We start from the raw sequence: 26,650 nt of genomic DNA, 5'->3' as shown, positions 1-26,650 counted from the left end.
GTCCTATAAATATTTCTATTTCCATCGTCCCATCTTCTACTCACTCTCAACTCTCTCACTCTCTTCGTTCATCGATAAATCGCTTTCATAGCCAAAGAAATAAAAATAATACCAGCATACACTAGGAAGAAATACATGTTTGTGTATGTGTGTGTCTGTGTGGCAAAAACTTTTGTGAAAATGGGAATATTTCAGCCACAGAGCCAGCCAGCAAGCGAATGTAGAGAGGAAGAAGAGAAACAAACAGGAAATAGAAGAAAATACATACGTGCCGCCATTGGGGCAATGGTAAAATATTGGGAATGCGATTGGGATTCCTCTAGCCTTATGTTGACTCTATTGTTGGACTCCACAGTGGAGCATCGCAACGCACACGGTTTAACAAAAACCCAAACAGGAGATTCAATTTTGTCATTTGTTCTTTTTGTGACAATTTTTACAATCTTTTGAAATGAAAAAAAGGAATTTTGGCAGCGAGAGTTTTTTTTTTGATGGGCTTTTTTAACAAAAAGTGAAACTACTTTCTCACTTAGAATTTTGAGAGTGAATTGTTACCTGAAGCATAATCTAGACTGCACATTTTTGAACAAAAATTTGGAAAGTAGAAATTGATATTTTAAGTTTTTGGAATAAAGGAAATATAAATCATCACTCCAATCTCATATCTATTAATATCATTAGCCTACATGGATTCAAAAACTGTTAATAATTTGTAATGAGAAAATCGAACTTCAAACCTAAAAATATTCTCTGTATTGGTCATCTTTAAGCCATCGTCAGTGATGACCTTCAAAACCTCTACTGAACTTTCAAATAAATGCAATACTAATTTATAAGTTTTTTTTTTAAAACCAATATTCAGTGCACTTCGTAGTGCCCTTTTATTCGGTCAAACAATCTAATATTTATAGGGTCAAAAGAGTATTGATTGTTAAGCTCTCATACTATCTTCTTTGCTTGAGTCTTCATTTACCTAACTAAAATAAATAAAAATGTTTAAAAATAATGACAAAAAACGATTGATTTAAAATGTTTTAATGCACGGGCGTTTACTCATTATGCAATTTGTGTGTTTAAATTGGAGACTTTTTTTTAGTTTTATTTACCTTTCCAGTTCATTACAGTTTAGCCATACAAAATTCAATTAAAATCAATTGAATTTGATCCACTGTAAATAGCGAAATTTAAAATCATTTGCCACATTTTCGCAGACGTTGCCTTTTGCTTTTTCTCTGCCTCTTCCACGCTCTCGGTGTGTGTGTTTATGCTATGGCAATGTTGTTTTTTCTTTCCACCATGGAACCATTTGAAGTTTCCACCAAACGGGGCAAAAAAAACCTTAACCAAAGCAATGCCCACACACCCTTCTACCCAATTTTGCCCAAAATCCAACACATTGTTGCTTTTGCAACAGCTGCCATTGTTACTTTTTTCTCTACTTTTATTTTTTTTTGTGTCAACTTGTATTAAGTTTAACAACAAATCATTTGGCGTAAAGCGTAAACAAAATCAAAGCGAAGAAAAAATAGCATGAGAGACAATTTTAATGTAACCAAAAAACGAAAAGAAAAAGTAATGAAAAACTTCTGACTTTAAAAAATGGGAAAATGTTAAATGGGATGGATCCCTATGATGCGATTTGGTGGTATGGTTGGTGTAGTGAAAGAGAGTGATAAAGTGGAGAAGCACAAATTGCGCGACGAGTGTGCAAAATTAAACTAAACTCAACTAAGCATGCAATGCAAAGGATAGGAATGAGGCGAGAAGAAGGGACGGTGAACGGAGTTGGGATATATGCGAATAAAAGCAAGTGAAGCTAAAAGTCAAATGGGGCAAGTGCGGGCTTTAATTCAACGAAATAACTTAATGCCCGGTTGGTTTGGCAAGCTCCAAAAAACCAACCAACAGAAACTCCCAAAAAGCAATGGGAAGTGCACATTGCCGTTGTCCGTTGCATTGGCTTCCATCTAGTAGTGGTGTCTGGCTTCAATTTCCCCAAGACAGCCTTCCCTTACCTACCCCACACCGCAATGTACATCATACATACATATATTCTTGGCGGATGCTGCTTGCTACACAGCAATGCATGTGTATTCGTGCTGCATACTTTCAGGCTCATGCATCCCAAAGTCATGCAGTTACATATGTTTGTGTGTTTGTCTACCCTAGCAGAGTCAGAGAGAGTCACTTGACTACTTCAGAATGTTTGACATAATCAAATGAATTTAACATAAAAGTGCATTCAAGTATATACAACTCACAATGAAGATTTCTCTTGTGTGTTTTAACCTAACGAAATTAAGTGAAACTTTATGTCATTCATAGTTTCTAAAATATTAAAAATGCATTAATTTTGCAAATTATTTTATTCAAATTTACTTAAATTCAAAAATGCCTTGAGAATTCTATAGAAATCGAAAATTATCTAGTGAGTTTCATAAAAGAAACCTAATAAAAAAGGTTTAAAAAGAATAAAGAAATAATGAATACAATTAGTTTATAATTTTTTACAGATATAGATCGGCTAACAAAGAAATAAGTACGTATAGTAAAAGGGGTTTTAAACGTAAATTATGTTTTTTTAAAAACCAAAGTCTTAAGTCTCTCTAAGACCAATTATTGTTTAAAATATTCTCATCTATTATACTAATTGAAAAGTTTTTTGGTGGCATCTTTTATAATATGATATTTTATCTTTTTTCGTTCTTCTTAATACGATAATCAAGTTTTAAAACATGTTTGAAAATGAAAGAATACAAAAATCATCCAAAAAGTCTTCCACTCTGCTAGGGTATTTAAGTGTTCGTAGTTGTTAGTATTATTTGGCATTTGAATGTTTTTTTTGTTTTGCCTATTTTGGTTGGTTCGCTTTTTTCTGTGTCTTGTACATTACCATTAACATGGAGCTGGGTATTACGGATAAATCCACAGCGGGTATTGAAGTTAACAAACCACTTGGATACTTTTTCATGCGGCTGGGAAAAAATGTTGATTCCACGCCCTGTTTGTTGTATGTTGAATGTTTGAAATTTTTGTTATAGCAGAAAAGACTCTTTTAAACTCTATATATATATTATATATGTCTGTAGATTCACTCTCACACACCCAGACACACACACACAAACACACTCACACATAGTTTAATATCGAATGATGGTGGCTTTGCATCCCTGCTTTTGGTTTTTGGCAAATTTATTTTGCACAAAAAGGAAGACGAACTTTAGCAGCCTCTGAATTGCTTTGGTCTCTCGCTCAGTTTTGTCCGGATCTGGCCTGCAATTTGCAAGCGAAGGCTTCTATCAACTAAACTCAACTCCCTGCTGCTTTTGGTTGGACTCTGGCTTTTGTTTTTTGCTCACTGATGTGTAGCCCCAGCTGTCAGTTGGTGGGTTCACCGTTCTCTATCTGGCCCCCTCCTAACTCTAACATCTTTTCGCATCAAAATGGTGCAACAAGAATAGCTATAGCAAAAGTTTTGTGTTGTTCATAAATTCATTAATTTGTTGCTATGCTTTTCTCTCTCTCTCTCTCTCCTTCTCCCTCTGGATTCTTTTTGTTTTCGCATTTTTATTTTTTTGTTGTTGCAACCACATTTGATTTATTGAATTATAGTTGCCAAGTTGCCATAAAAGCTCTCGCTTGAAAGCTTTGAAAAATTAATTACGAAATTAACTGCACAAAATAGCAAATAAAGTGGAGTGGGAGGAAAGGGGGTGGGGGGGGGGCAAAAATATCATACATAGCTCCAATTGTTTCGACATATATCATTGCAAAGTTTTAATTGAAATGAAAGCAGTACAAATACTCCCAACCTGTCAAGCAAACTTTAATTAAACGAACTGCTAACAGTGGCGGATTAACAATTTGAGAGGGTAAAACAGGACATTTTAATTAGATATAAGATAATAACCACATTGACAGCTTAAAATGTTTACTAAACTACTTTTAGTTCTTCTCTAAAGTACAATTTTTCAAACAGTGATTGAAAAAAGTTAAAATACACCCAAGAAATTGGGAACAACAATGTTTTTTTTTTTTGGAAAAGTCAAAAAACTTCCTAAAATATCTACCATTTAAAAATAAATTTATAAAAACATAAGCCAAAACGTCATATTAAAAGTTGAATCTTTTGTTTTATTAATGGCTAAAAGTTTTGTGTCAATTTGCTTTTTATTTCTCGCCTTTGATTCTAATATCAATTTGACATTTACATTTTCTTGTAAAATTCGACTTTTCTTAAAGTTTTAATTTCTTTAAAATCTCTTTTCTTAACTCAAAAACAAATGCTGCTTAGGCATTTTGAGGTAGATATTGACCGGTATAAACCAATAACATCAAGTGCTGGGTCAGACAAAGTAGAACTAAAATCAAAGTCATTGAAGCGGCTTCAAAAGAAAACGTCCAACAAAGGAAACAAATGCCAAACGCACACACTTAGACAAAACCAAAGACCAAAAACCAGAGACCAGGGAACATGCAGAACCGGATGCAGTGGCACACAACATCCGGTTGTCATGGCAGCAAAAACAGGAGGGGGATGCGGGATACAGGACCAAAACAGGACACGATGACACAAGAACAACATCGAAGACCAAAATACAGCACAGCAAATTTTGAGTATGCTAAAAAGTTATTGTGGCAACAGCTGCCAGACGGCTGGCCTGTTTAGAACAAAACGAGGCAAAAAGAATTATTGGGGGAGGAAAAAACTGAGCAATTCTCAGCCGAGGAGCAAAAAGTTGCCGTTCCCAAAACAGAAATCAAAAATCAAAACAATTGACAGCAATCAGCGCGAACTCGCACACACACACACACACTCAGAGAAACAAACACACACTGATACAAAGACCCACATTTCGTACTTACCTCGAGAACAACACCCTCTAGAGCCGGCTGGGAAATATTCTTTAGATTGCTGTGATTCAATTTGGGCGCACTGTCGGCACGATTGCGACCCAGTGATTGATTTGACGTTTTGTTATCGGCTTTACTCAGCATCGAATTGTTCGATGACTTGTGATTAATTTCAAGCGCCGAACGGAGTATATCCACCTTGGAGGCGCTGCTCCCGATGTTGCCATGCTTGGGCACACCCCTTAATGATTCCACATTGTAGCTGCTGCGACGCACTGACAAATGGTCATGAATGTCAGCCTGCAATAAAAAACGAAAAAATTAAATTAAAAATGCGTTAGGATATTTAAGATTATTGGTTTTTCTTTTTTTCAATTAAAACCAAACAGTGAAAGCTTATCGAAAAGGCTTTCGATAAATAAAAAAAATCTACTTTGATTAATTGAAACTCAGTGACAGGTGATTTAAACATTAGCCAAATAAAAATTTTTATAATAAAATGGGAAATGGCAATAAAGAAAATTAACTTTTATTTAATCAGGAGAGAATTACGTGTCATTCCAACTTGGACTTCTTCTTTTCTTAAACCACACACGAATTCTACATTCTTTAAGTAAACTGATTTGATATTTTGAGGTTTGGTATCCTTGGTTTCCTTCATAATAAGTTGAAATATCTTAAAACCAGTTACAAAGCAAGCTTTGCTTTTATGTTTAAAGACTCAAATTATACGAAAAATTATTCGTTAATTGCAACCGTTTCCATTATCATCGATGGAACTACCTTTCAGTATTGCTTCATCGGTTGGGATAAACTATCTACGTTGGGGTTCGAAATCGTGAACAACAGAATTGTACGAGTTTTTTTTTTTTTTTTTTTTGTACATCTTCGTTTTCTTTGCTTAAAAGAAAAGTCAATTTTTTTATGATTTCACCACTTTTGCTAACAACATTTTCTTGTATGAGACAAGAATAAATTTATGATATTTATGATATCGCTTTTGCAATAGTCACGTATGTTGGAGTCGGAATTAAATAAATACAGCTTAGCTTAGACTTACACGAGAGCCACGCGGCAAAGATGACAGACTGCCAATTTGATTGTATTTAATCATCAGACTCAAACGCTCCAATGACATTGAGGTACCCTGCTCTTTGGTGGCCGGTTCGGTAAGCTTTTCCGTTTCACCGCCAGCCTCAACAGTTTCCACATCCTCCTCGGACTCCTCTGTGGTGTGATCGAATTTACGCAACCAAATAAGATGCAGCAAGCCGTAGGCAATGCCACCGACCACAGCCAGTAATCCCATGTAGCGGAATGCATCTCGAGTGCCAAACTGGCCAATAAGTAGGCCACCCGTAAAGCTACCACTGCCGCGACCTAAGAGCCAAGGGAATATAAGAGCCGTAAATGTGATTACATGTTGGACCCAACATGAGTACTCATTAAACATACACAGAGAACGAGACAGAGAGAGAGAGAGTCAGTGGGAGTGAGTATGGACAGACTTACCCAGACTAAAGTGAGCCATGCCCAGCACACCAATCAGTGTGGCTAGTAGACTTTTTGGTGCCAATATTGAACAGTATGTGGCAGCTGCCACCCACATAAGATGGCAAGAAAGCGACTCCATGGCCTCGAATGGGAAGCACCACCAGGCATTCCTATAGACATATATATTTAGGTTCAAGAGTGTTGTTGCGTTCAAATTAAATTACAACAACCGAACATGTCCTGCATACTCACTCGATGAATGAATAACCCACCAGGCGTCCAGCATGCGAGAAGAAGGCAATGATAATCAAATTAACGTGGCCAAAGATGCGTGTGATTTTCTCAGCTCCATACAAAAACGGAATACTGCTCACTGTCCCCACAGTAATTGTGATGCCTATTGTTGGAAGAAGAAATGTGAAAATAACTTGGAAAGAACCTTCTAATCAAGAACTGTGTCGAAGAGAAGCTCTCTACTTTTCAAGTCAATGGCTTTAAGAGTCTTTTGATCCAAAAACTTTTATGAGCACATAGAATTAAATTTAAACAGCTTGTCTATGTATTGTAGACGTATACAAGTTGAAAACTTCAACATGAACAAGCAATTTTATTAAAAGGAAAACAACATGTCTACAACAGTTAGAAGTTTTTACATTATGAAGTTAGCCGCACTAAATTTTTAAACAGGTTTGTTTGTTTTCGCCAAGAAACTTCTAGTGAATATCTTCTTTAGCATCCTAATTCACATGAATCCTATGAGGCTTTCTTTCTAACAACAAAAGCAATAATAGAGAGCCAGCAAATCCGCAAATAACTGTCCCTAGGGTAAGGCCAATTATCCAAGCGGATCTCTCTCCTCATTTTAGATCAAAATAAAAGACATAACCCATCTCAGTGCTGAGAAATAGACGCTTTTATGACTATTGGTTTCAGTTTTATATATGTTTCATAAGTAGTCTTTTTCCACACGGTTTTAAATCGTTAAATAGTGTCGTTTTAGTCATGAAAAATTATATCTTTGACGTGCATCTAAATACAAATAACTTATGATCAGCGCAGGATTCTCACTTGGTTTAAATTTCATAAGAAAGACATCTATCTAGTTAGCCATTGCAGTTTCTTGCGGAAAACATTAACGGAAAACTGATTCAAGACTTTGATAAATCTATTTCCCGCTGATAATTCATATTTCACCATTTTTGACTTCTTTTTAAAAGCTATGCATAAAATATTTTAACATTAACATTAAAACATTAACTTATTAAAAACTTCTAACAAGATTTCGTTATCTTATATATCTTATCCAACTTTTTGGCCATAAATTCCATTGTTTCTCTTTGACATAATTCGCAAATTTAACTTACCCAGCAAATAATTGGGTGCACCCAGCTCCTTGAGATAGAGAAACAGAAAACTCTCAATGAAACCCCAGAAATTGCCAAGGACAAATAGAAATATGATAAAAGCAATCACATGTGGCATTTTCAATAGATTCCACAAATCCCTAAACACATTATCGGCTGGCAACTTTTCGCCCAATGGCATCATTAGCACAGACATTGTCGATATGACCAGCAGGACATCGTACGTGTAAAAGGCAGCCGAGTAATCCGTATATCCCAAGCCGCGTGACGAATAATCAATCATAATGCCAGTGATGGGTGAGAAAATGGCCATGCCAATGCTAGAGAATAAACGTTCACGACCAAAATCACCACCAAATTTCTCAATCATTGTGAGAGCAATGGGATCCATAATGGTAACACCAGCCGACAACATGGTGGTGGCCAGAAATCTAAAGGAATTGAAATTATTTAGTTAATATAAGAACTTAAAAGGCGTTAAAAATGTGCAATAACCTTAAGAGAAAATATATCCAGAAAATTGTGTCATCTGTCTCCTTGTAGTCTGGTGGGCAAATCTCTGGGGCATTCATGGTGAAGGTGCAACGCTGCATCATGCATTTGACTGCTCCACTATTTATATAAGAGATATTTGTGCGTCGCACTAGACCACCGCAACGTAGATCCAAATCGTCCATATTGGTGAGATTGATTTGTTCTTTAATCAACAGTCCCTCACCGAATCGTTGTCGTATATCTGTGACTGTCTCATTGTCATCCTGTTCGATTTCCATGCCCAATTGCTCGGTGGGATCGGCGAGGTCGGGATGCATTTGCAGCATGAAATATGTGGCATCCGAATTATCCGAATGTACCCAACTATTGGGAGGTTGTGCTGCTGCTGCTGCTCCTTTGATGCTGCTGCCATCCGTTGATACTGTCAGTTAGAGGAAAGGCAAGAAAAGTGGAGAGTGAGATTTTCACATAAACAGACAGGCAAGCAAATTGCTTTCGCTTTGCCTCGTTCAGATACATATATGGTCAAATAGCTCCCCGAGGCCAGGCAAAGTTAAGCTCGAGCACCAGGACCTTGCCCCCTTGCTCGCTCTCTGGCTTGGACTCAGCTCATGCATGACCAATTTCCAATTGTGCAAGTGTCAAGTGTACAAAGTAATGCCATCATGTTAGTTAGTTAGTTATGTAGTTTTGTTTTCGGCTTTTGCGTGTTTGATGCTCCTCTTTCTGGCAATTTCCACACACGACTTTATCCTCAACTTCACTTCACTCTGCTCACTGCTGGCCTGAGTGCACATTAGCAAAATGTTTATATTTTGGCTTTACTTTTGAGTTGTTCTATGTTGTTTATGTTATGAATGCCAAAAGTGGTATTAATGCTGATAAATGTTGCAGAAAGTTTACTATTCTAATAAAAATGTGAAAGTTTTGCTCAATCAAATACTTTTATAGTTTCTCAAATATTTTCTCATATATCAAACGTTATTTCTAGGGAAATGCATATGCAAAAGCAAATACTATATACTTTTCGGGTGATGTCACTATGAAAAGTAGTCTAAAATACCAGTAATTGGCCATGCAACAACTAAATAAGCCTTTGTGAAAAGAGCTTCAAAAAAATGACAAACAAAAAGTGAATATATTAGCACTTGTTTGAACATTGTGCCAATTGTTGGGACACATGAGACCAATGCAGCAAATGGCTACTAATAAAAGTGTTTTTCCACTTGTTTCAAACAGTTTGCTGAAACAGAAATGGTGAATTTTGTTGAAACGAGACAAGACAAGATACAAAATCCAGTTGAAAAAACGAACAAGGTAACTGATTACGCCCAGTAGGAGAAGAGAAGAGATCTTGGGTTCATTATGGACAAGCTGATGCAGCATTTTTGTTGCTGACTGAATTTTTGACGAATAATCCTCCACTCTTGATTATTATACACTCTTGAAATCACTTTGCTAACGTAAGTGTATGTTCTAGGTTGCCTTTAGATCTCAAACGTTTAGTTTTTTCTTGATTCAAGATTCAAAATGATCTTCTGGTCCTTTCATATACCTTAAGTTTCAGTGTTAAACTTGAGCTAAATGAGGAAAAATATTATTGGCAAACCATTTTATATTTTAGTTGGCAAATTTGGCTTTCTAGTTTTGCACAAGTTTGAATTAAGTTTTTATATGCTCAGCTCTCTTTTATTTAGTTGTCTTTTTTACTTAAAAATGTTAAATAAAATTTAAACTTTGCCGTTCTTGCTATTGCACAGGAATAATCCTTTTCCATCTCTCCAACTGAGTATGGCGAAAAGTTAAACCAACTTTCCACTTGCAGACTCTGTGCAAGGCTTTAATGAGAACCACATAGTACAAGTTGAGATATTCTTATTATTATTTTTCTCCTCCTGTAATTTTTTTTTGTGTTTTCATATAGCTGAGACCAATGAGCTTAACTCGCTCTTTGGCTTTTATGGTGCAAGTTTTGCACTGGCCGTGCGCACAAAAGACGGTAAAAACAAACTAATAAAAGTAAAATACACACATGGACTTGTGAAATGGACATGGAAACGGACACGGACACGGACATGGACATGGACATGAATACGGACATTGGCTACGGACACGAGACACTGGGACATCGATGAATGGCTGGCCAAAGGAGTACGATTCGAAAGTTGACAAGAAACTAAGGGGACCAACAACCAACACGAGTCAGCAACTAGAACACAAGGGGCAACGAAATTAATGGTGTGGTTATCGGGCAATAGGAGAGTGGATTAACACCAAAAAAGGGTTTGGGCTCACTTAATAAAACCCATAGACAGGGATGATTGTATCGCTAAATGGCCCTTGATTATTTCAATCGTTAATCGATTAATTTATTTATTAATTGTAACCCTTCTCAACCTTAGAACTAGCTCAGTTAATTTTTAATACTTTGTCTTGAAATTTAAATCTCTAAAAGAGAGAACATATCCTACCATTTATAACTTATCAAACTGATCTTTTATATTGCTTTTTTTAAATAAATATTATGAATATGAATTTAAAAGGATCGTTTGATCCATTATGCTTATTTTGTTTTGAGTAATCTTGATTCGGAATTCATTATATTGTAAGCTTGTAGGTTAATTGATGAACTTTTATTTTGAAAAAGTTCCAGAATAAATTTTCCCAAATAGTTGTGACTTTGAGACCTTTGTTAGAGGGCAACAACACCCTTAAACATTATTAAATTGGAGATCTACCCCAATGCGCCCCTGTTAAGAAGGGTTCGTCACTTACAATTCAATCCCCGCATGGACATGGCCAGCAGTTCAGCTGATGATGATGATGATGATGGTGATGGTGATGGTGGTGGCTGCTGCTGCTGCTGCTGTTGGGCCAACTGCACCAAGGACATGGCCGATACGTTCTCCAATGGCGGGAACATGGTCGATGACATATTAAGTACGTTTTGATATCTGCTTCTCGTTTGCGTTGCGAATAATGCTGGTAATGATGATGCTGGTGATGATGCAGTGGTCGATGTGGTTGCTGGGCTCAATGATGTCGACTCTGCATTCTCCTCCATTGTGGAACGCAATGTACTTGTACTTGTTGTTGTTATTGCCCTCCTTGTCGTTGTCGTTGTCGTTGGCGTCTTGTCATACGCTGGTACATCGGTGTAAAGCTGAGGATTAACTTGTTCCTGCATCAGACAATAGTCAACGCATTGATGCACAGCTAATTCCAACTCTGGTTCCTCTGGGCACTCACGACTGGGACAGGGTGACCACCAAACCTTAAAATTAAAAAAGAAAAAGAAAATTAGTTTTAGTAGGCTATGACTTCAAGACGTATGCTCGAAACATTCAACTCAATTCAGTTGATAAACTAACGAGCTGGTAGATACATCAAAAATAAACTTATTTATTTTTTCATCACAATTTATAATTTTGAAAAAATGTCTTCGTTGCCGACAAAAGGCTGGAATACCCAGTTGCGTGAATTGATAACCTCACCAATTACCATAATAGCGATGACCTGTTTGGTGGGCTACTTGGCCTTCGTGCGTACCTTTCGTAGGGAGCAACCCACTTACGATGACAAGGACTACGAGCAGGAGGGACATGTCGAGTTGCCAGCTCCTTTGGCAGATCTCAAACTAACACTCAAGCAGTTGGCCAACTACAATTGCCATAATCCGAATAACGTATATTTGGTGGCCCTGAATGAAATCATCTATGATGTATCCAGTGCTCCCCATGATTTTGGACCGGATGGAAAGTTCCACATGCTGTCGGGAACTGATATTGACGACTTTATCAGAAATAGATCCCTTTACGATGTGCGCAACAAAGTAACCTTACTGAAGGAATGGAAGGTCATGTTGGAGGATTATTTCTATGTGGCTGGAGAAATTATTGAAGACGACAAGGAATCGAATGCTGGTGAAGAGCCAGCCAGTGACGAGACTTTGGTAAGTATAGACATAGATTCTATTTCAGTTGGAAATTGAAAATTTCTTTCATATTTTCCGTCATATCAGTTGAATGACATGGAGGCAACTGTAGAGGAAATTCCGGTTCACGAATCTATTCAATCTGACGATAATGATTCATTGCGCACAGCCTTGGATTGCCTGAACGATGATGACGAAGCTGTAGACGAAGAGGACAGTGATAAAGACGAGGAGAACGAATCGATTGAGATGGGGCAAGGCGATGGTGCTGACGAAACTGCTGATGTGGTTGCTCCTATTGCTGCTGGCGAAGATGATGCTGTCGAAGATGATTCTATCGAAGATGATGCCGTCGAAGATGGCGCTGGCGATGCTGCTGGAGATGCTGGCGGTAATGATACTATGTCCAATCGTTTGATCTCCAATGACGGTGATGAGACACTCGTGTGGAATGAAACAGATAAAATTGTGGTCAGTCTGTAAGGCTGTCCTAAGCTCCCATGAATCCATCAATTTACCTCCACACTCTTATACATTCTACATTATATACATCTCTATTTCCCTTATATACAACACACATTCAACTAACGAAATCCGACCAAAGTGGCACTTAACCTATCATAAGCCTCATATATGAACTTAAGCCCTTGGCCATAATAACAAAAACATAAATAAATATCTGTCGGATTTTATGTATCTGCATCTGCTGCCGTTTGTCTGTATCTTGTTAGTGTTATTATTGATGTTGTTGTTGTTGTTGTTGGTATTGGTTATGCTTCGTGTATATGCATATATCCATTACCAATTTTAATGCGAATTCAATAAGGCCATGTGGTCGAGGGCAAGTGTGATAGTAGTGGTGGGGTATAAAGAGTTTGGGTGTGTGGCATCCATGACCGAACGCCTGCAATAATAAAATGGTAATTTCCGTTGCCGTTGCCGTTGCCGTTGCCGTTGCCGTTGCCGCCACCGTCGACGACTGCAAATAAATTTATGCCAAACGGCAACCGAACTCGCCTATAATGGCATAAAATAGTAAACCGCAAGCAAGGTCCTGCCACACCAGCAGCATCAGGAGCAACAGCAACAGGGTAAGGACTTGTCCAAAAAGAAGATGGAGCAGCCAGCTAACGGACGTGCAGGATGAACACAAATGTAGCCATAAGATGCCATTTATAGAGTATTGCAATCTATGTGACCAAGTCATGACGTTTGAAATGTCATTTCACCTATAAAAAACTATTTTAATTCCCCTTTGCAGAAGTTTGCTGACCTCAATCAATAAATTCCTTTGAACTTTGATTTTTCTGTCAATTGATGTCAAATAATCCCCCTTTATAGAGCATATAGTATTCGTTTTGCCACCCATTGTCGATCCATTTTGTATTGCTGCAGCTATTTTAATGGTGTTATTGTATTTTATGTGCACATCATAAATACAAATTCAATATACGCCCTACCAGGGCTTTCTGGAGTGTGCGTAAGATATTTCTGTTTTTTTTTCTGTTTTTGTTGTTGTTGTTGGATGTGCCCAAAAAACAAGGATATGCTCGATGGCAAAAGTGGAACCATTGGAAATACTGGCCAAGGGCCAAAAACCTTCATGATGTGGATGCTCATACACAGAAACTGAAATCGCAGTTCCATTGCGTTTCATTACGGCTAACGGCGATGGCTCTTATGCTCACAAGACTTTAATGTAACTGTGTGTTGTGTGTATGTGTGAGTGTGTGCGTGGGTGAGAGTGTGTCTGAATGTGTGGGAGGTAACTGTGTATTGGTGTTTTAGTGTGGCTTAAGTGCTGGCAAAACGACACAAAGATAAATGTACGTGAGGCATACATACAACCTGACGTGCACTCGCATTTAAGTGGATTTTTCGGCATTGCCACCCTGTTTAGAAGTTCTTGTAGGGCTTCTCCGCCTCTCCGCCTCTCTCCTTTTCCCTGTTCCCTTCCCCAGCCTCTTTGGTGCCCCGCCTGTATCTTGTAGTTGGTTGTGAGCTGCCTCTAATGCGTTTCGTTTGCTTGTTAACTGTCAAGAACGTTCGGTAGTAGCTTCTGCTTCTGTCATTTTCTATTTTCCATTTGAATTTGTTTTGCCAGCTCAATAGTGGAAGTGCCTTTTGGCTTGGTTTTAGCATAATATCATCTTCCTTGCTTTCCATGTGTGTGTGTCTGTGTGCACACCCATAATTCGATTTATGTAAAACTCTCATCTCAGCTGCAAGTGCCTGCATCTGCAATTTGTTCATGTAAACCTCACTTCCCCTGCCTCGACTGATGTTTGTGCCATTGCCAAAAGGTGTGACTGTCAGTTTCTTTCATAAAATATGCAATTTCAAGAGCTGTTTCTGCTTCTTTTTTTTCCTTTTCGACTACCAAAGAGAGTTGACCAAGAGGAGTTGAGGAAAGGAGATACTCAAATGCAAAATCATCTCATTTTGGTCAATGGCTAACGTTCAAAAGGAAGCCAAGTTGAAGTATTTATGGTAAAGTAGACACAAAATACTTCAAAATAAAGAGAGACCATTATATACAGCTTCCATTTGAATGATCTCTAAATATAATTTTTACTTATTTTATTTAATGTAACACAACTAATTTTTAATGACGTTTTAAAGAATCTTTAAGCCAATCTAGCATATAACTTTTTGGGTTAAAATATTTAGGGTAACTTCTTTAATTCATATAAAGCTCATTTTTTACCAAATACAAATCCAAAGCCTTAAACATATGACAATTATACACCGATTTACCTTTCACAACTTTTTAAATATAAAAACTTTTAATTATTTGGAAGAGATATAAAAATCAGGAAACTTTTTTAGTTCACTTTATAGTGAAGGAGTCAAACACACGTTAAAGGCGGGAATCTACAGTGCATGAAAAAAGAATGCTGTCGCAATACATCAAATTTATAGAGATATTTTCCTCATTCGTATAAAACTTCGTTTGTTGCATTTATTAATAATTATTTAAGTCTAACAATCAACGATTGTCAGAAGCAGCTCATGAATATAATTCCACAATTGTGCTAGCTGTGCCAAAGTAGCGTCTTCTTGGAGTCTGCCTGATGCCTCAGTGCAAATGCACAAGCCATACAATTTCAATTGCAATTGTAATATTCGCCTTGCCAAAAAATTCCTGCCACACCCGTTTAACAATAGCTTCTCGACAGTCATGGCATGTCTCTATTTGGCGAGACGTGGCTTTACAACTACAAAAGAAAGGGAAAAAGTTGCCAAAAAGAATAAGAAACCGGCATTTATATGAGGCAGCAGCATAATATTGCCACATGCAACACCCAAATACACAGACACACGCTTAACGCACGTACTCACACAGACGCAGAGAGAGAGAGTACTATGTAACCCAAAACCATTGTAGACCCAGTGTAGAAGAAGGACATCTTCCAATTGGCCAAAACCTTAAAAACTTTACACTTTTTAACGCTTGAGTCGTATATTTTCTAAGAACAGATGTTAAGATGTGAAGGAACTGTAGTTTTTTTTTGAAATTTATTAAAATAATTGAAAAGAATATAAGAAGTTTAATAAAATTTTTCCAACTTCACTTAATTTGAATTGAATTGTATGAGAATTTCATCATTTTTTTGAGATTTTAAAAAAGTACTTAAATAAAACACAACCGCAGATAAATAATTGAAAACAATGCAATAAAACTGATTAAATTTGCCATCATCCTCTAAATGAAATCACTATTATAACTAGATATGCATTACTATTTACACTAATTAAAAAAGATGTTCAAAGTAATGAAGTATTTTGGACTTGACTTTGTCCACTTTCTAGATGGCTATTTGGTAGGAAAACGTGTTCTCAGGCCTGCAGTATGAATTTTCTGGTGCCGCGTTGCTTTTTTCCAACAGGGAATGTGTGTATGCATACATATATCCCTCTTTTGTATATGTGTGGGTGTGTGTGTGTGTGTCTGTATCTAACGCGTGGCACGACGCCATTTAAAGCGACACTCGCGAGTCTGAGAGAGATGAAAATAATCAACAATTCGCTTGCTACAGTTTGCTGGGCTCCCAGCAGCTTGCCACATGCTGGCGCACACACAAACGTGAGCTATCATACACACCGACACGCACATGGACACGCAACACGGACACGGACACGGACCCGGACACGTACACAAACATAATAAGTATACGTCATGTGTTCTGTGTGTGTGAGCCGGCAACGACACCCTGTCGCTGTGTCTCTTTAGTTGCAGCATTCTCTTTTATATCTCCCTCTCTCTCTGTGTGTGTGTGTGTGTGAGGAGATTTTTGTTATCCTTTTTGCTCCTTCTTCTTTGCCGTGTGCATAAATTTTTTTTCGGTGTCATGTAAAATCATCGAAATAAAGCAAATAACTGTCACATGTGGCACGCTCTCCGGATCCTGATTGAGAGAAATTTGTTTTCAGAGTATTTTATGTTTTTCTTTCTGCATATTTGCTTTTCTTTCTCTCGGTTTTTTTTTTTATTTTGCGTTGCATGTTGCCTGTATTTTACGCTTGTGAACATATCAATGCAAACGTTTCAGTGTATTTGTTGTTGTTATTGCGGTTCGAGGTTATTCCTCTGCTGCTGATCCCAAGTCCTTCTTGTTGGCCGTTATAAAAGTTTCAGTACTTGGTTTTTACTTGCTTGGACTTGGCTGATTGAAAGTGGCATAATTGGCATGGGGCTTAAATAGACGTGACATCTAAGCATAACCCAAATATGTATGGCAATTGCATAAATGCTGTGCATGATTCATATAAGGGAGTGACTTTTATTCCATGCTTATTGCTTGACATTCTTTGTAAGATATAAACATAATATATTTATTTCTATCATTCCCTTGATTTGCATAGCTGACCTTTAACAAAATACATTAAATAGTTTTCAAATCATTACCATAAACTATTTCCATGTTGTCTTTAAAATGATCTTTTCCTTTTTGAATTAGATTAAATTAAACTTTTTCTTTACGTGCAGTGCAAATTGAAGGTCGAATCCAAAATTATAAATGAAACTTGACCCTTTTCTTAAGTGATTTTTCTGCTATTATCATCAGTCGCAGTTTATCTGAATATCTATTACTATAAGAGCTAACACACTCGCGTATACGCAATGGTTAAGCTTTGAGAACAATGTCAGTTCGATTTAAAAAGGTTCTTTATTTACTTTAAAAAATGGACTTTCCATATGTACATACTTATTCCCCTATTTGCAAATGATTCTAATCTAAACCTCTAATTTGCTGTTAGTTCTTAATTAACCGTAACCCTTTTAAATTTAATTTGCATGCAAAGAGAGCTGCCATTTCATTATCAATTTCTAGTTGTGTGTTAACTGCTGTCTATGAGGGGGACTCAGTTAAACTTACTCAATATGCATCTTCGCATCTCCACCACCGTCACCGTCAACGTTGTCGTCATCGTCAACCACATTAAAAGTGGAGAGCAGCAGCTGTGCACTGCCAGGTAGCAGAGAATTAAGTTCCCAGTAACTTTCAGTTCTTGTGTGTGTGTGTGTGTGTGGCTGAGTGTGTGGGGCTGTGAAATGTGCAAGGCCCATGGAAATACCGCAATGGCAACATTTTTAGCTTTTAACGAAACACACAAGTAGAGAAAGTAGTTGGGGTACATACATATGTCTACGGTGCTCCTAATCACGTTTCTCGTGGAGCTGATTTTAATATCATTCCCTCAAATAGCTAGTGGAAATATGCAACCTAATTAGCTAAGGGAGTCCTTCTCCATCAATCCAATTTGTAGTTAAATTGGATAAAATTTCCACTAGTTCACTTCGTCTTTGCTTACTTACCTCAATGTCACCATTATTCGGATGCCTCAATACAAATGCCGATGGCACCACGCCCGGTATCTCCTGTTGTGGTATGAAGAGCAACGAATGATGGAAGATTGCATTTAGCAGCAAACTCATCACAACCACTGGTTTATATTTGCCAAATTTGTCAACGAGAAAACCTGAATAGAGAAATGGAAAAAAAGGAGAAAAGAGTTGACAAAGTTACTAAAAGGGAGAAAGGGAAATACAGAGAGATAGAGAGAGAGACGGACTTAAATGAAGAGACAAGTTGAATGCGAACTTTTCTCTCAGCATCATCATCATCATCATCATTGATAAGTTGCACACAGTTTGAATGCAGCTTAAGATGGATTCTGTTGGGGCAAGATTAAACATAGTTTTCTATGGCAACAGGGAGGAAAATTGTGGCCGATTAGGGTGATGATTTACTCATAAGTTTCTCTTGAAAATTAAATTACTAAGTCGTTACAATATTTAAAGGAAGCTATACATATAAAAAATAAACGCTACTTAAGACCAAAGCTATTTTAATCAAAATCTAAGTTTTTCCAATCAAGATTAAAGATAAATTTAATAAATTTCATTAGCATGTAATTTCTCATTGCAAATGTATGTAACTAAATGTTAGAGAATGTAGGAAACAACTCACTTCTCACTTCTTTTTTACAAAAGAAATGTTTATATTTACCTGAAACTATTCGAAGATCTTTACAAGTCAATTTGTCTTTACCACATTCATATTTCATAACTTTTAATCATGCTTAAGGCCACTAAAAAGTGTAATTTCCCTGATAAAAAAAGTGGGAGGATGCATGCCTTTCTTTTGTAGTTTTAATTATATAAAATATAGTGATAATATATAATGATTTTTTATATATAAATGATTTAAACACCCAATCAAATAACATCACTAACAAGACAAATTTTCAAAGAAAATTCCTTCTCTCAACACAAGTACTAATAACTTATAATATTTTCAAAATATATTTCTTAAGAAAGTGTTAAGTATTCTTCATTAAGACCTCCTCTACATTGTTTTTGTATTGGACTATGCAAATGATTAATTAATAATCATTTTGAAACAGTGAAATGTGTTGACTTATATTGCTTTCTTTATGTTCAGGAAGTTGATATATAATAATCATAATAACCTGGTGGATTCTTAAGGACAGATTTTGGCGTCACTACTTTATGCGAGTGTTTTCACTTAGCTGACATTTTATGCTCCAGCTTTATGTCGGACAATTTCACCGGCTTTATGCACTCGTCTCATTTTTGCTTTCCTCATTTTTAAAATATAACATTCTTCCTTCCACTTGCCATTCCCTTTGCACCGCAATTTTTTTTATGTTTTAAAACCGCTCACGTCGCCAACATTCCACACCGCAATGCATTTTAAAAATGCATGGCAAATATAAGAACTGCAAAAAAATGTGCATATAAAAATATTTCCCAACAAGAAAAAAACGAAAACTAAAAAAAAAGGAAAACATCAACAAATAAAAGAAGGTAAAAACAAAATATAAATACTGCACTTAAATAAAACGAATGGAAAAAATGCAAAACACCCGCAACATGATGGCACTCTGAAAATGTGGCAGAAATGCATGAGGAGAATTAAAAGAAACAATGAAATTTTTAATTGTCATTTAAACTGCAAGTGAATTAAATTATTCGCTCTCATCCCGGAAAATGGGTACCAAAAAAAAACACACTGACTGACTGTACCTAACGGGACGAAAAAATTTGCAGTTGAGATGCAGCGAAGCATAAAAATACAATAGAAAAAACCGCGAATGAGGAATAAAAAACAAACTTTTATTTACTTGTGATTTGTATTTGTTGGCGTGGCGAAGGGAGGAGGTAAAAAAAATAGTACGATGACAGCTGCCACTAAAACAAAATCAGTAAGTAAATCAAATGGAGCAAACCGACTTTGATATACCCAGCAAAACTTGAAAAGGTGATTGTCTAAGCTGAATCAATATTAACCGAACAACTCCGTAGATGAAATATATATCCACATATTAATTTTAAGAATCAGTGGTTCACATATGGCTCAATAATCGTAGTGATTAAAAACATCCTTCTTTATCCTAATCTTCGATTCTTTCAAATAAGTAGAGAACGCATATGTGTATATGTATATGTAAGTCATTAAATAAGAACTCCTTTAGAAAAAAAAAAATACTAATATTTGATATTCTAATTAATTTAATATTATTTTTTTTTACATACATAAGAAAGACTAGTTTTTGTTTCAAAATCTTAATTAACAAATTTTAGTCTGTCATTTTTTATATTTTCCATTTCTTTTGTTTGAATTTATGAACTCGATAGAACGTCCTAACATAAAGACAAGTTGAAGCTTTTCCATTGTTTTTTTGTTGTTGCTTGTCTTTTGTTTTGTACCAGGCAAATCGAGGTAAAAACTTTTAATTAACATATTTTGAGCAGGACACAAGACAATTAAACTCTATTTTATACCACATCATGTCATTTGATTCCACCCACTCATTTTGTTTAATTGTATATACATAAATTTTCATATGTATATAGATAACCCACCTGTTATGGGAGGACTAAGGAAGGTGGTAAAGGGCAACGCTAAATATATAATAGCAATTTCCTCCACCGTCAAACCAATCGATTGCATGTGTATCGTCAAGTAGGGCAGCAGCGATGAGGTGGCTAAAAAGAAAGAAAAAAAGTAAAGCAAAGTAAGAAATTTCATAAGAAAAATGTCTTAATTAAATTGCTTTGTAAAAATTTTTTTTGTTTTTAATTAAATCTCAAAACATTCAGGAAAGGAAAGTTAGCATTAAATTCAATTACAAGTCTTAAGCCTTTTCTCATTTAACTATAACTTTAAATAAATCTGAGATTTAGAATTTATAATTTAATATTCAATGATAACATACAACTTTAACTATTGATTATAACTTTTATGCTTGTTTTTTAACTATTTATAGATTATATCCCTATGCTTCAATCAGATTGGAAAAAAACCTACTTAAAACTGCAATAAAAACCAAAATAAAGCAGTAATTAAATAGTACAAAATAACAAAAACTAAATGAAGTTATAAAATCAACTCATTAAATACCAACTGAAAAATCTGAAAGACTTTAAGGCATTCATTTGTTGTCGTCTGAAATGATTGTTGAAGCTGAGTCAGAAAGACCATCAAGCAGATTATTCATTATCTGGAAAGCAAAACATCTACATACATACATGTATATGGGGCCAAAGTATAATGCCTTCTTTAAATATTACAATGCACTTGCCATTTCCACAATAAAAATGGCAGTTATTTATACACTTAAATATAAAATGGGACCCAGTGTTGGGAAAGCTACTTAAAGCGCATTACAGGCAACAAGGGATCAGGGGACTGAAGTAGAAGGAGAATGAGGAGCAGGGACTATAGCCCCAGCTGAACTACAACAATATGAAAATGTATTCTGTACGAGGACATGAGCCAAATGAGAAATAATTTTTCTCCCATTGGCCAGTCGTACCGTCATTCCATCAATAATTTATGAACATTAAAAACGCGAAGCACGTCCTGGTCACATGAATGCAACAAAAATGATGCACCAAATTGGGCGAAATGAAAAACCATTTGCCGGACAAAAGCCGCCACAGCCTTGACCAATTTAAGAGCAAACAGCAAATGTGCCATTTGACTGAATGTCCATGTGAGTGTACGTGTACATGTGTGTGTGTGTGTGTGTGTGTGTATTTGGATGGGTGTATGTGCGTGTCTTGAATGGAAATCGATGTTAAAGTGCATTTAACACTTTTTCTCATGCTTTCAGCTTGATTTCGCTTTTACAGCCTTGCCATTTGCATCGTCTCAGATAATTAACAAGAACATTCAGTTTATATACATATATTTGTTCAATGCAATAACAATTAATTGTCCTCTCTCTCTCTCTCTCTTTCTCTCTCTCTATCTTTGTGTAAGTAAGTGTGAGTGTGTGTGTTTGTGTGGGCATGTGCGGAAACGGAAATGCAAGCATGTCAGGGCTGTTTGGCTTGGCGGCCATTTCATTGCGGCAACTGGCGTTGACTCCTCCTCCTCCTCCTCCCCCTCCTCCCCTGCTACTTCTGCCACTCGCTGTCATTCGTAATTAATGCCAAACAAAACCAGAGCAGGGGGAGGAAAACAAGAAGAGGGGGCATCTGGGGGAATAGGCCTTTCCTCCTGTCCGTTGCACAAGTCCAGCTGAGCCGCTCGCTGAGCGCCAACTGGCCACCAGCCACTCGCTGTCCCATGTAAATTTTAATTGCGTATTGCAAAATTTAATTTACCCGGCATTTCTCTTGTACCACTCACACACACACACATATACATATTTTTAAATATTCACAAAGTTTTTGAGTATTGCCATGTTATCTATTAGCTACACATTTCATACCTGCACATACATAAATGAAATAGCTAAGACAACAACGAAGTTTTAATGCTCTTTTAAGGCCATAAACTATCTTTCTATAAGTGGAAAAGAATATGTATTAAACTCGGGAATTATTGATAAAACTTTTGATTTATTGATGAAACTTAGGCAGACTTTAAATTTATGTATTGGCAACTTTCACTTCAAGTTAAAGTGTATAGAAATTTCAATATCTACCATTTTTGCTCACTTTGTTTATGAATTTTTAAACATTCGTTATTGCACAAACATAAATATAGCAAAGAAAAATATAATAAAGAGAGAAATGGCTTGTTTATTTATGGTTTGTCATATCCTTTTTTTTTTCAAATTTTGACTGACTTAAAAAATATATGAATTTTCATTGAAAAATAAATCTTTTTTTTGGTAGTAAGTTATATATTAAGTTTTGAGCTATAAACTAACGAATAAGATAAAATTTGTGATGCGTTTTGTAAGCAAACAAACTAAAACTTTCTTTGTACCAATTTTAATTTGTTTTGGTCAAATATCAAAAGGAGACTTCGTTTTGATTTCTAATGAATGAATACCCTGCAATAGTCAACCTTAAAGTGTTCCCATTAATCGGTCTCAGTTGTCTAAAAAGCAGTTAAGGAATAAAGTATAGAAACAAAAATCGAGTAAGAAATTTGTGGAGTATTTCTTAGAAATTTCGAACAACTTTTTTGTAGAAATTCAAACGCTCAATTTGAGAGCAACCACAAAAAAATTAGAAAATTATAGATTGAAAGAATTAATAATTTCCTTTTGATTAGATCTAATGGCACAATAACTAGCATAAAATATAAAAGGCTTAAGAAAAGGGATTATTGTCCATCCCAAAGAGTAGAAACTCTCAATTTTTCCCCGTCGTAACATCCTAGTTCCCTACTCCTTATGAAAACAATCAGCATTGCTTTATGCAAATCAAAGAACTCAACAACTTTTATATCCTTTGAATCTGTAAATTGATTTATGTTTGCATAGAAATGTTTTGTGGTTTTTATAAATAGCATAACTGAAAATCAAGCAACTAAACTTTTATTCATTCAAGTTAAAAAGTTAAACCAAATCAAGAAAGAGACGAACAAAATAAAATAAAATAAAGTAAAAGACCGTACACATCAAGCCAAATAAAAAACACATTAATACTAATTTCTGCGACAATTTGACTTTAATGGCAAAAGACAACAAGCGTCCAATGGCCAGTCCTCTGAATTGGACGGTGGGGGGGTGCAATGGATGCTAAAGAGGGGTGTGAGAGGTGAATTGTGAGGTGGGGCAATGGCAAAATGTTTTTGTCATTGACCGCCAGCAAAATGAAAATGGCGCACGGTCAGTTGAGTTGAGTTGAGATGAGGATAAAATAAACCGAATGACCGACAGACCGACAGACCGTCAGACAGACAAGGCAAATCAAACTAAACCTTTCTCAAGCTTAGATCTTATAAGCTAGATTTATTTACAAAAGACGCACATAGATATAAATTCTGTGTTGTATGTGTGTGTGTGTGTGTGTGCGTCTTAATTGCCACATGCTGGGAAAATGCTGGGGCTAACCCGTCTTATATATGCATCATCTTAATATCTCTCTTTCTGTGTCTGTGTGTGTGTTTAGTTTGTGTAACTAAATTTATACAAATGTGTAACATATTTTGTGCCTAATTGATAACTTCCGACCAGCCCAGTCCCCCAGTTTCTAGTTATACGCACACGAAAGCCTACTGAATGGAAAACGCTGATGATGACCAAGGGTTTGGGGAGCTGCTCGGTTAGTCGAGGGGGGCGGGGTGGGGCGGGTGCTGGAGGTTGGGGGTTGGCGGTTGGCGGTTGGGGTTGTAGTATTGTGTGATAATGAATTCAAAGATTCACTGTCAGCCGCCTAACTCGAGTCTCGGTCTCTACTATTACTATGTGTGTGTTAAATTTGTAACTGCAATAACGAGTTTACATATCTGTGTGCGTATCTGTGTGAATGTGTGGCTCTGTATGTTAGTTTGTCCATGTGTGTGAGTGAAAAACAAGTGTATATTGTGAACACTTTGTTGTGGGGTCAGTTTTGATTTTGCATTTTCCTTTTACCTTTCACAAACAACATAAAACTTGTATGTTATCTATTTTGTCATTTTGATGGCATTTGTATGGGCTATCCTTTGGTTGAGGACATCCTTTTGATTAAGGACATATGTACATACATGCTGCATATACCACACACAGAATTAAATAACTGTACCTTCTTCGGAATTGCTTTGCAAACTAAAATCTAATAATAAATCATTTGAAAGCTGTTTTCTGAATTTTCCTTAAATTTAAATCTAAAAACTTTGCTTAAAGTGTTCACAAATTTTATTTTACTGCAAATAAGTACTCGTAAATTAACTTGAAATTAATTAAAAATTTTTTTTTTTAAAGAGAGAGAGGCACAGTGAAAAAAACATTGCGAAATATAAATTGTTTCCATCGAAATTATCGATTTGGAATTATCGAACGGTTGTCAAAAAATTGGTCTCTTTGTTTGTACAAATTTATTAAGAGATTGTTGTAAGGGTTCCACATCGGCCAGGGTACCCTTATTACTTTGTATCTCTCCTTTCTTTTCATCCTAGCAGATCATTTTTACGTTCTTTCAACACAATGCAAGGGAATAATTCGGTATCAGATCAGACCACATCGGTGATATTTTCAAAAGTGTCCAACCTTAACTACCATAGTTAACCCTGACTACACGAAACCCTGATAAAATGAAATGTTTTTCTATAATTTATTAACTCGGCATTTATGTTAAACAATTCAGATATTCCTCTTGAAAGTTTAAACTCATTTTCTAACAAAATTGATGGAAAATACTAAAAAACTGTATCACATTTCCCTATTCCAATGATCCTAAATTTTTTCATTATTTTTTTAAATTTTATACAATGGGTTGTTTCTCATTTGATATTATAAAATTCCAATTATTTTACTCCTATAAAAATAGTATATAGCACTTCCATTAAAAACATATTTGGTATTGATTGTTTTTTTCATTTAAGAAATTTTCTGTCTTAGCATAACTCTGCATAGCTCATCCTTTTGAACCATAATAATTTATATTTTCTTAATCCTTTTGATCTGAAAATGTCTACACTGTAGAACCAAGTATTTACTCTAAGCATAACTAACTGAAAGAAAAGCGTACTATCTATAACTGAAACATTATTCTTAATTCAAATTAAAAATGACTAATCGAGCTTACAAAGAAATTCTCTAGTTTCTTATATTTATATAATAAATATATATTTAAAATAAAATTAACTCTTCTTGCTGTGAATCCGTCACTGATATCAACCGTTGTTAATCAGTAGACCTCATAAAAACGAAACAAATTTAAATTTGCCGCACAACAGGTCGTATGAGTGATATATAGAAGTAGGAACGCAAAGATATTTATATGTATATACATACGTCTTCCTATATTTATGTCATATTTTATCTAAAACAACAAGCAAATGGCAAATAATCGTAAATGGCTTTAAAATGAGCCATGAACTCATATTCCATAAACCAAAGACTGATTGCACATCACGTTTTTCGGCAGCGTCCAAGGTAATATAACCAAAGTGAAATAATCGTATAGAAATGGACTCATAAGACTTGAACTGATAACTAATTGGTTTTTAATAACATTGCTGGAAATTGGAAGGGAACGAGGGGCAATTGGTTAGTAGACTCACCTCCGTACATGACAAATAACGTTATCTTGAGCATAATTAAATTGGGATTTATGCCACGACGCTGACAGAATTCACCAAAGCGCGACAATTCGATTTTCTCCGTATGGGCGGTCTCGGACACCGTCTCCGTCTCTTCGCTGACCATTTTGCCCATTGCAAATATGAACGAATATACACACACACACTAATAAACTAATACACCGTAAGGCACACACACACACAGATACACGAATTCACTTGTTTATTTGCATAAGATAATGGCTGACAGTTTTGAAGTTCGTTTCAATGAAATTGCAGCCAAATGCCTTTAGTTAAGTTTCTCGGTCAGCCGACACTGGGACAAATTTCACCAATACACAAGCACAAGACAACACACAGATACGCACTAACACTAATACACATTGCATTGCCACTCTCAAAATTAAATCTCTTATTTTTCTTGTTGTTATTTTCTTATTTTGTAAGTAATTGTGTGCAAGAGTGTGTGTGAGGGATTTTTTTTTTATTTAATTCAATTGAAACTTGTG

General features: G+C 36.0%; 2 protein-coding genes across 3 annotated transcripts in view; one reads left to right on the top strand and one right to left on the bottom strand.

Annotated features, from left to right (window-relative positions):
• The window catches only part of LOC6642516, a 28,877-nt gene extending 2,289 nt beyond the window's left edge, over positions 1-26,588 (bottom strand). The window contains exons 1-11 of one of the 2 annotated variants that reach the window (XM_023175789.2): positions 26,124-26,588; positions 20,537-20,659; positions 17,963-18,126; positions 10,983-11,481; positions 8,208-8,628; positions 7,713-8,143; positions 6,601-6,745; positions 6,367-6,518; positions 5,915-6,234; positions 4,867-5,154; positions 2,894-3,001 (exon numbers count right to left, since the gene is read on the bottom strand). In XM_023175789.2, the coding sequence (XP_023031557.1) occupies positions 2,894-3,001; positions 4,867-5,154; positions 5,915-6,234; positions 6,367-6,518; positions 6,601-6,745; positions 7,713-8,143; positions 8,208-8,628; positions 10,983-11,481; positions 17,963-18,126; positions 20,537-20,659; positions 26,124-26,277 (2,805 nt within the window). In that variant the 5' untranslated portion in view covers positions 26,278-26,588. The remainder of the gene's footprint in view (positions 1-2,893; positions 3,002-4,866; positions 5,155-5,914; positions 6,235-6,366; positions 6,519-6,600; positions 6,746-7,712; positions 8,144-8,207; positions 8,629-10,982; positions 11,482-17,962; positions 18,127-20,536; positions 20,660-26,123) is intronic. The other variant, XM_023175790.2, reaches the window with a different exon arrangement.
• On the top strand, positions 11,588-12,843 carry LOC6642813. Its single transcript, XM_023175791.2, has 2 exons — positions 11,588-12,159; positions 12,229-12,843. The coding sequence occupies exons 1-2, from the start codon at positions 11,644-11,646 to the stop codon at positions 12,622-12,624; spliced, it is 912 nt and encodes a 303-aa protein (XP_023031559.1). The 5' UTR covers positions 11,588-11,643; the 3' UTR covers positions 12,625-12,843.
• Positions 26,589-26,650: the final 62 nt, after the last annotated feature.

The sequence above is a fragment of the Drosophila willistoni genome, assembly GCF_018902025.1.
Source record: "Drosophila willistoni isolate 14030-0811.24 chromosome 2R unlocalized genomic scaffold, UCI_dwil_1.1 Seg167, whole genome shotgun sequence".
Classification (NCBI taxonomy): Eukaryota; Metazoa; Arthropoda; class Insecta; order Diptera; family Drosophilidae; genus Drosophila; species Drosophila willistoni.
Note: the sequence above shows the minus strand (reverse complement) of the source record. Positions and strands in the feature narration are given on the sequence as shown.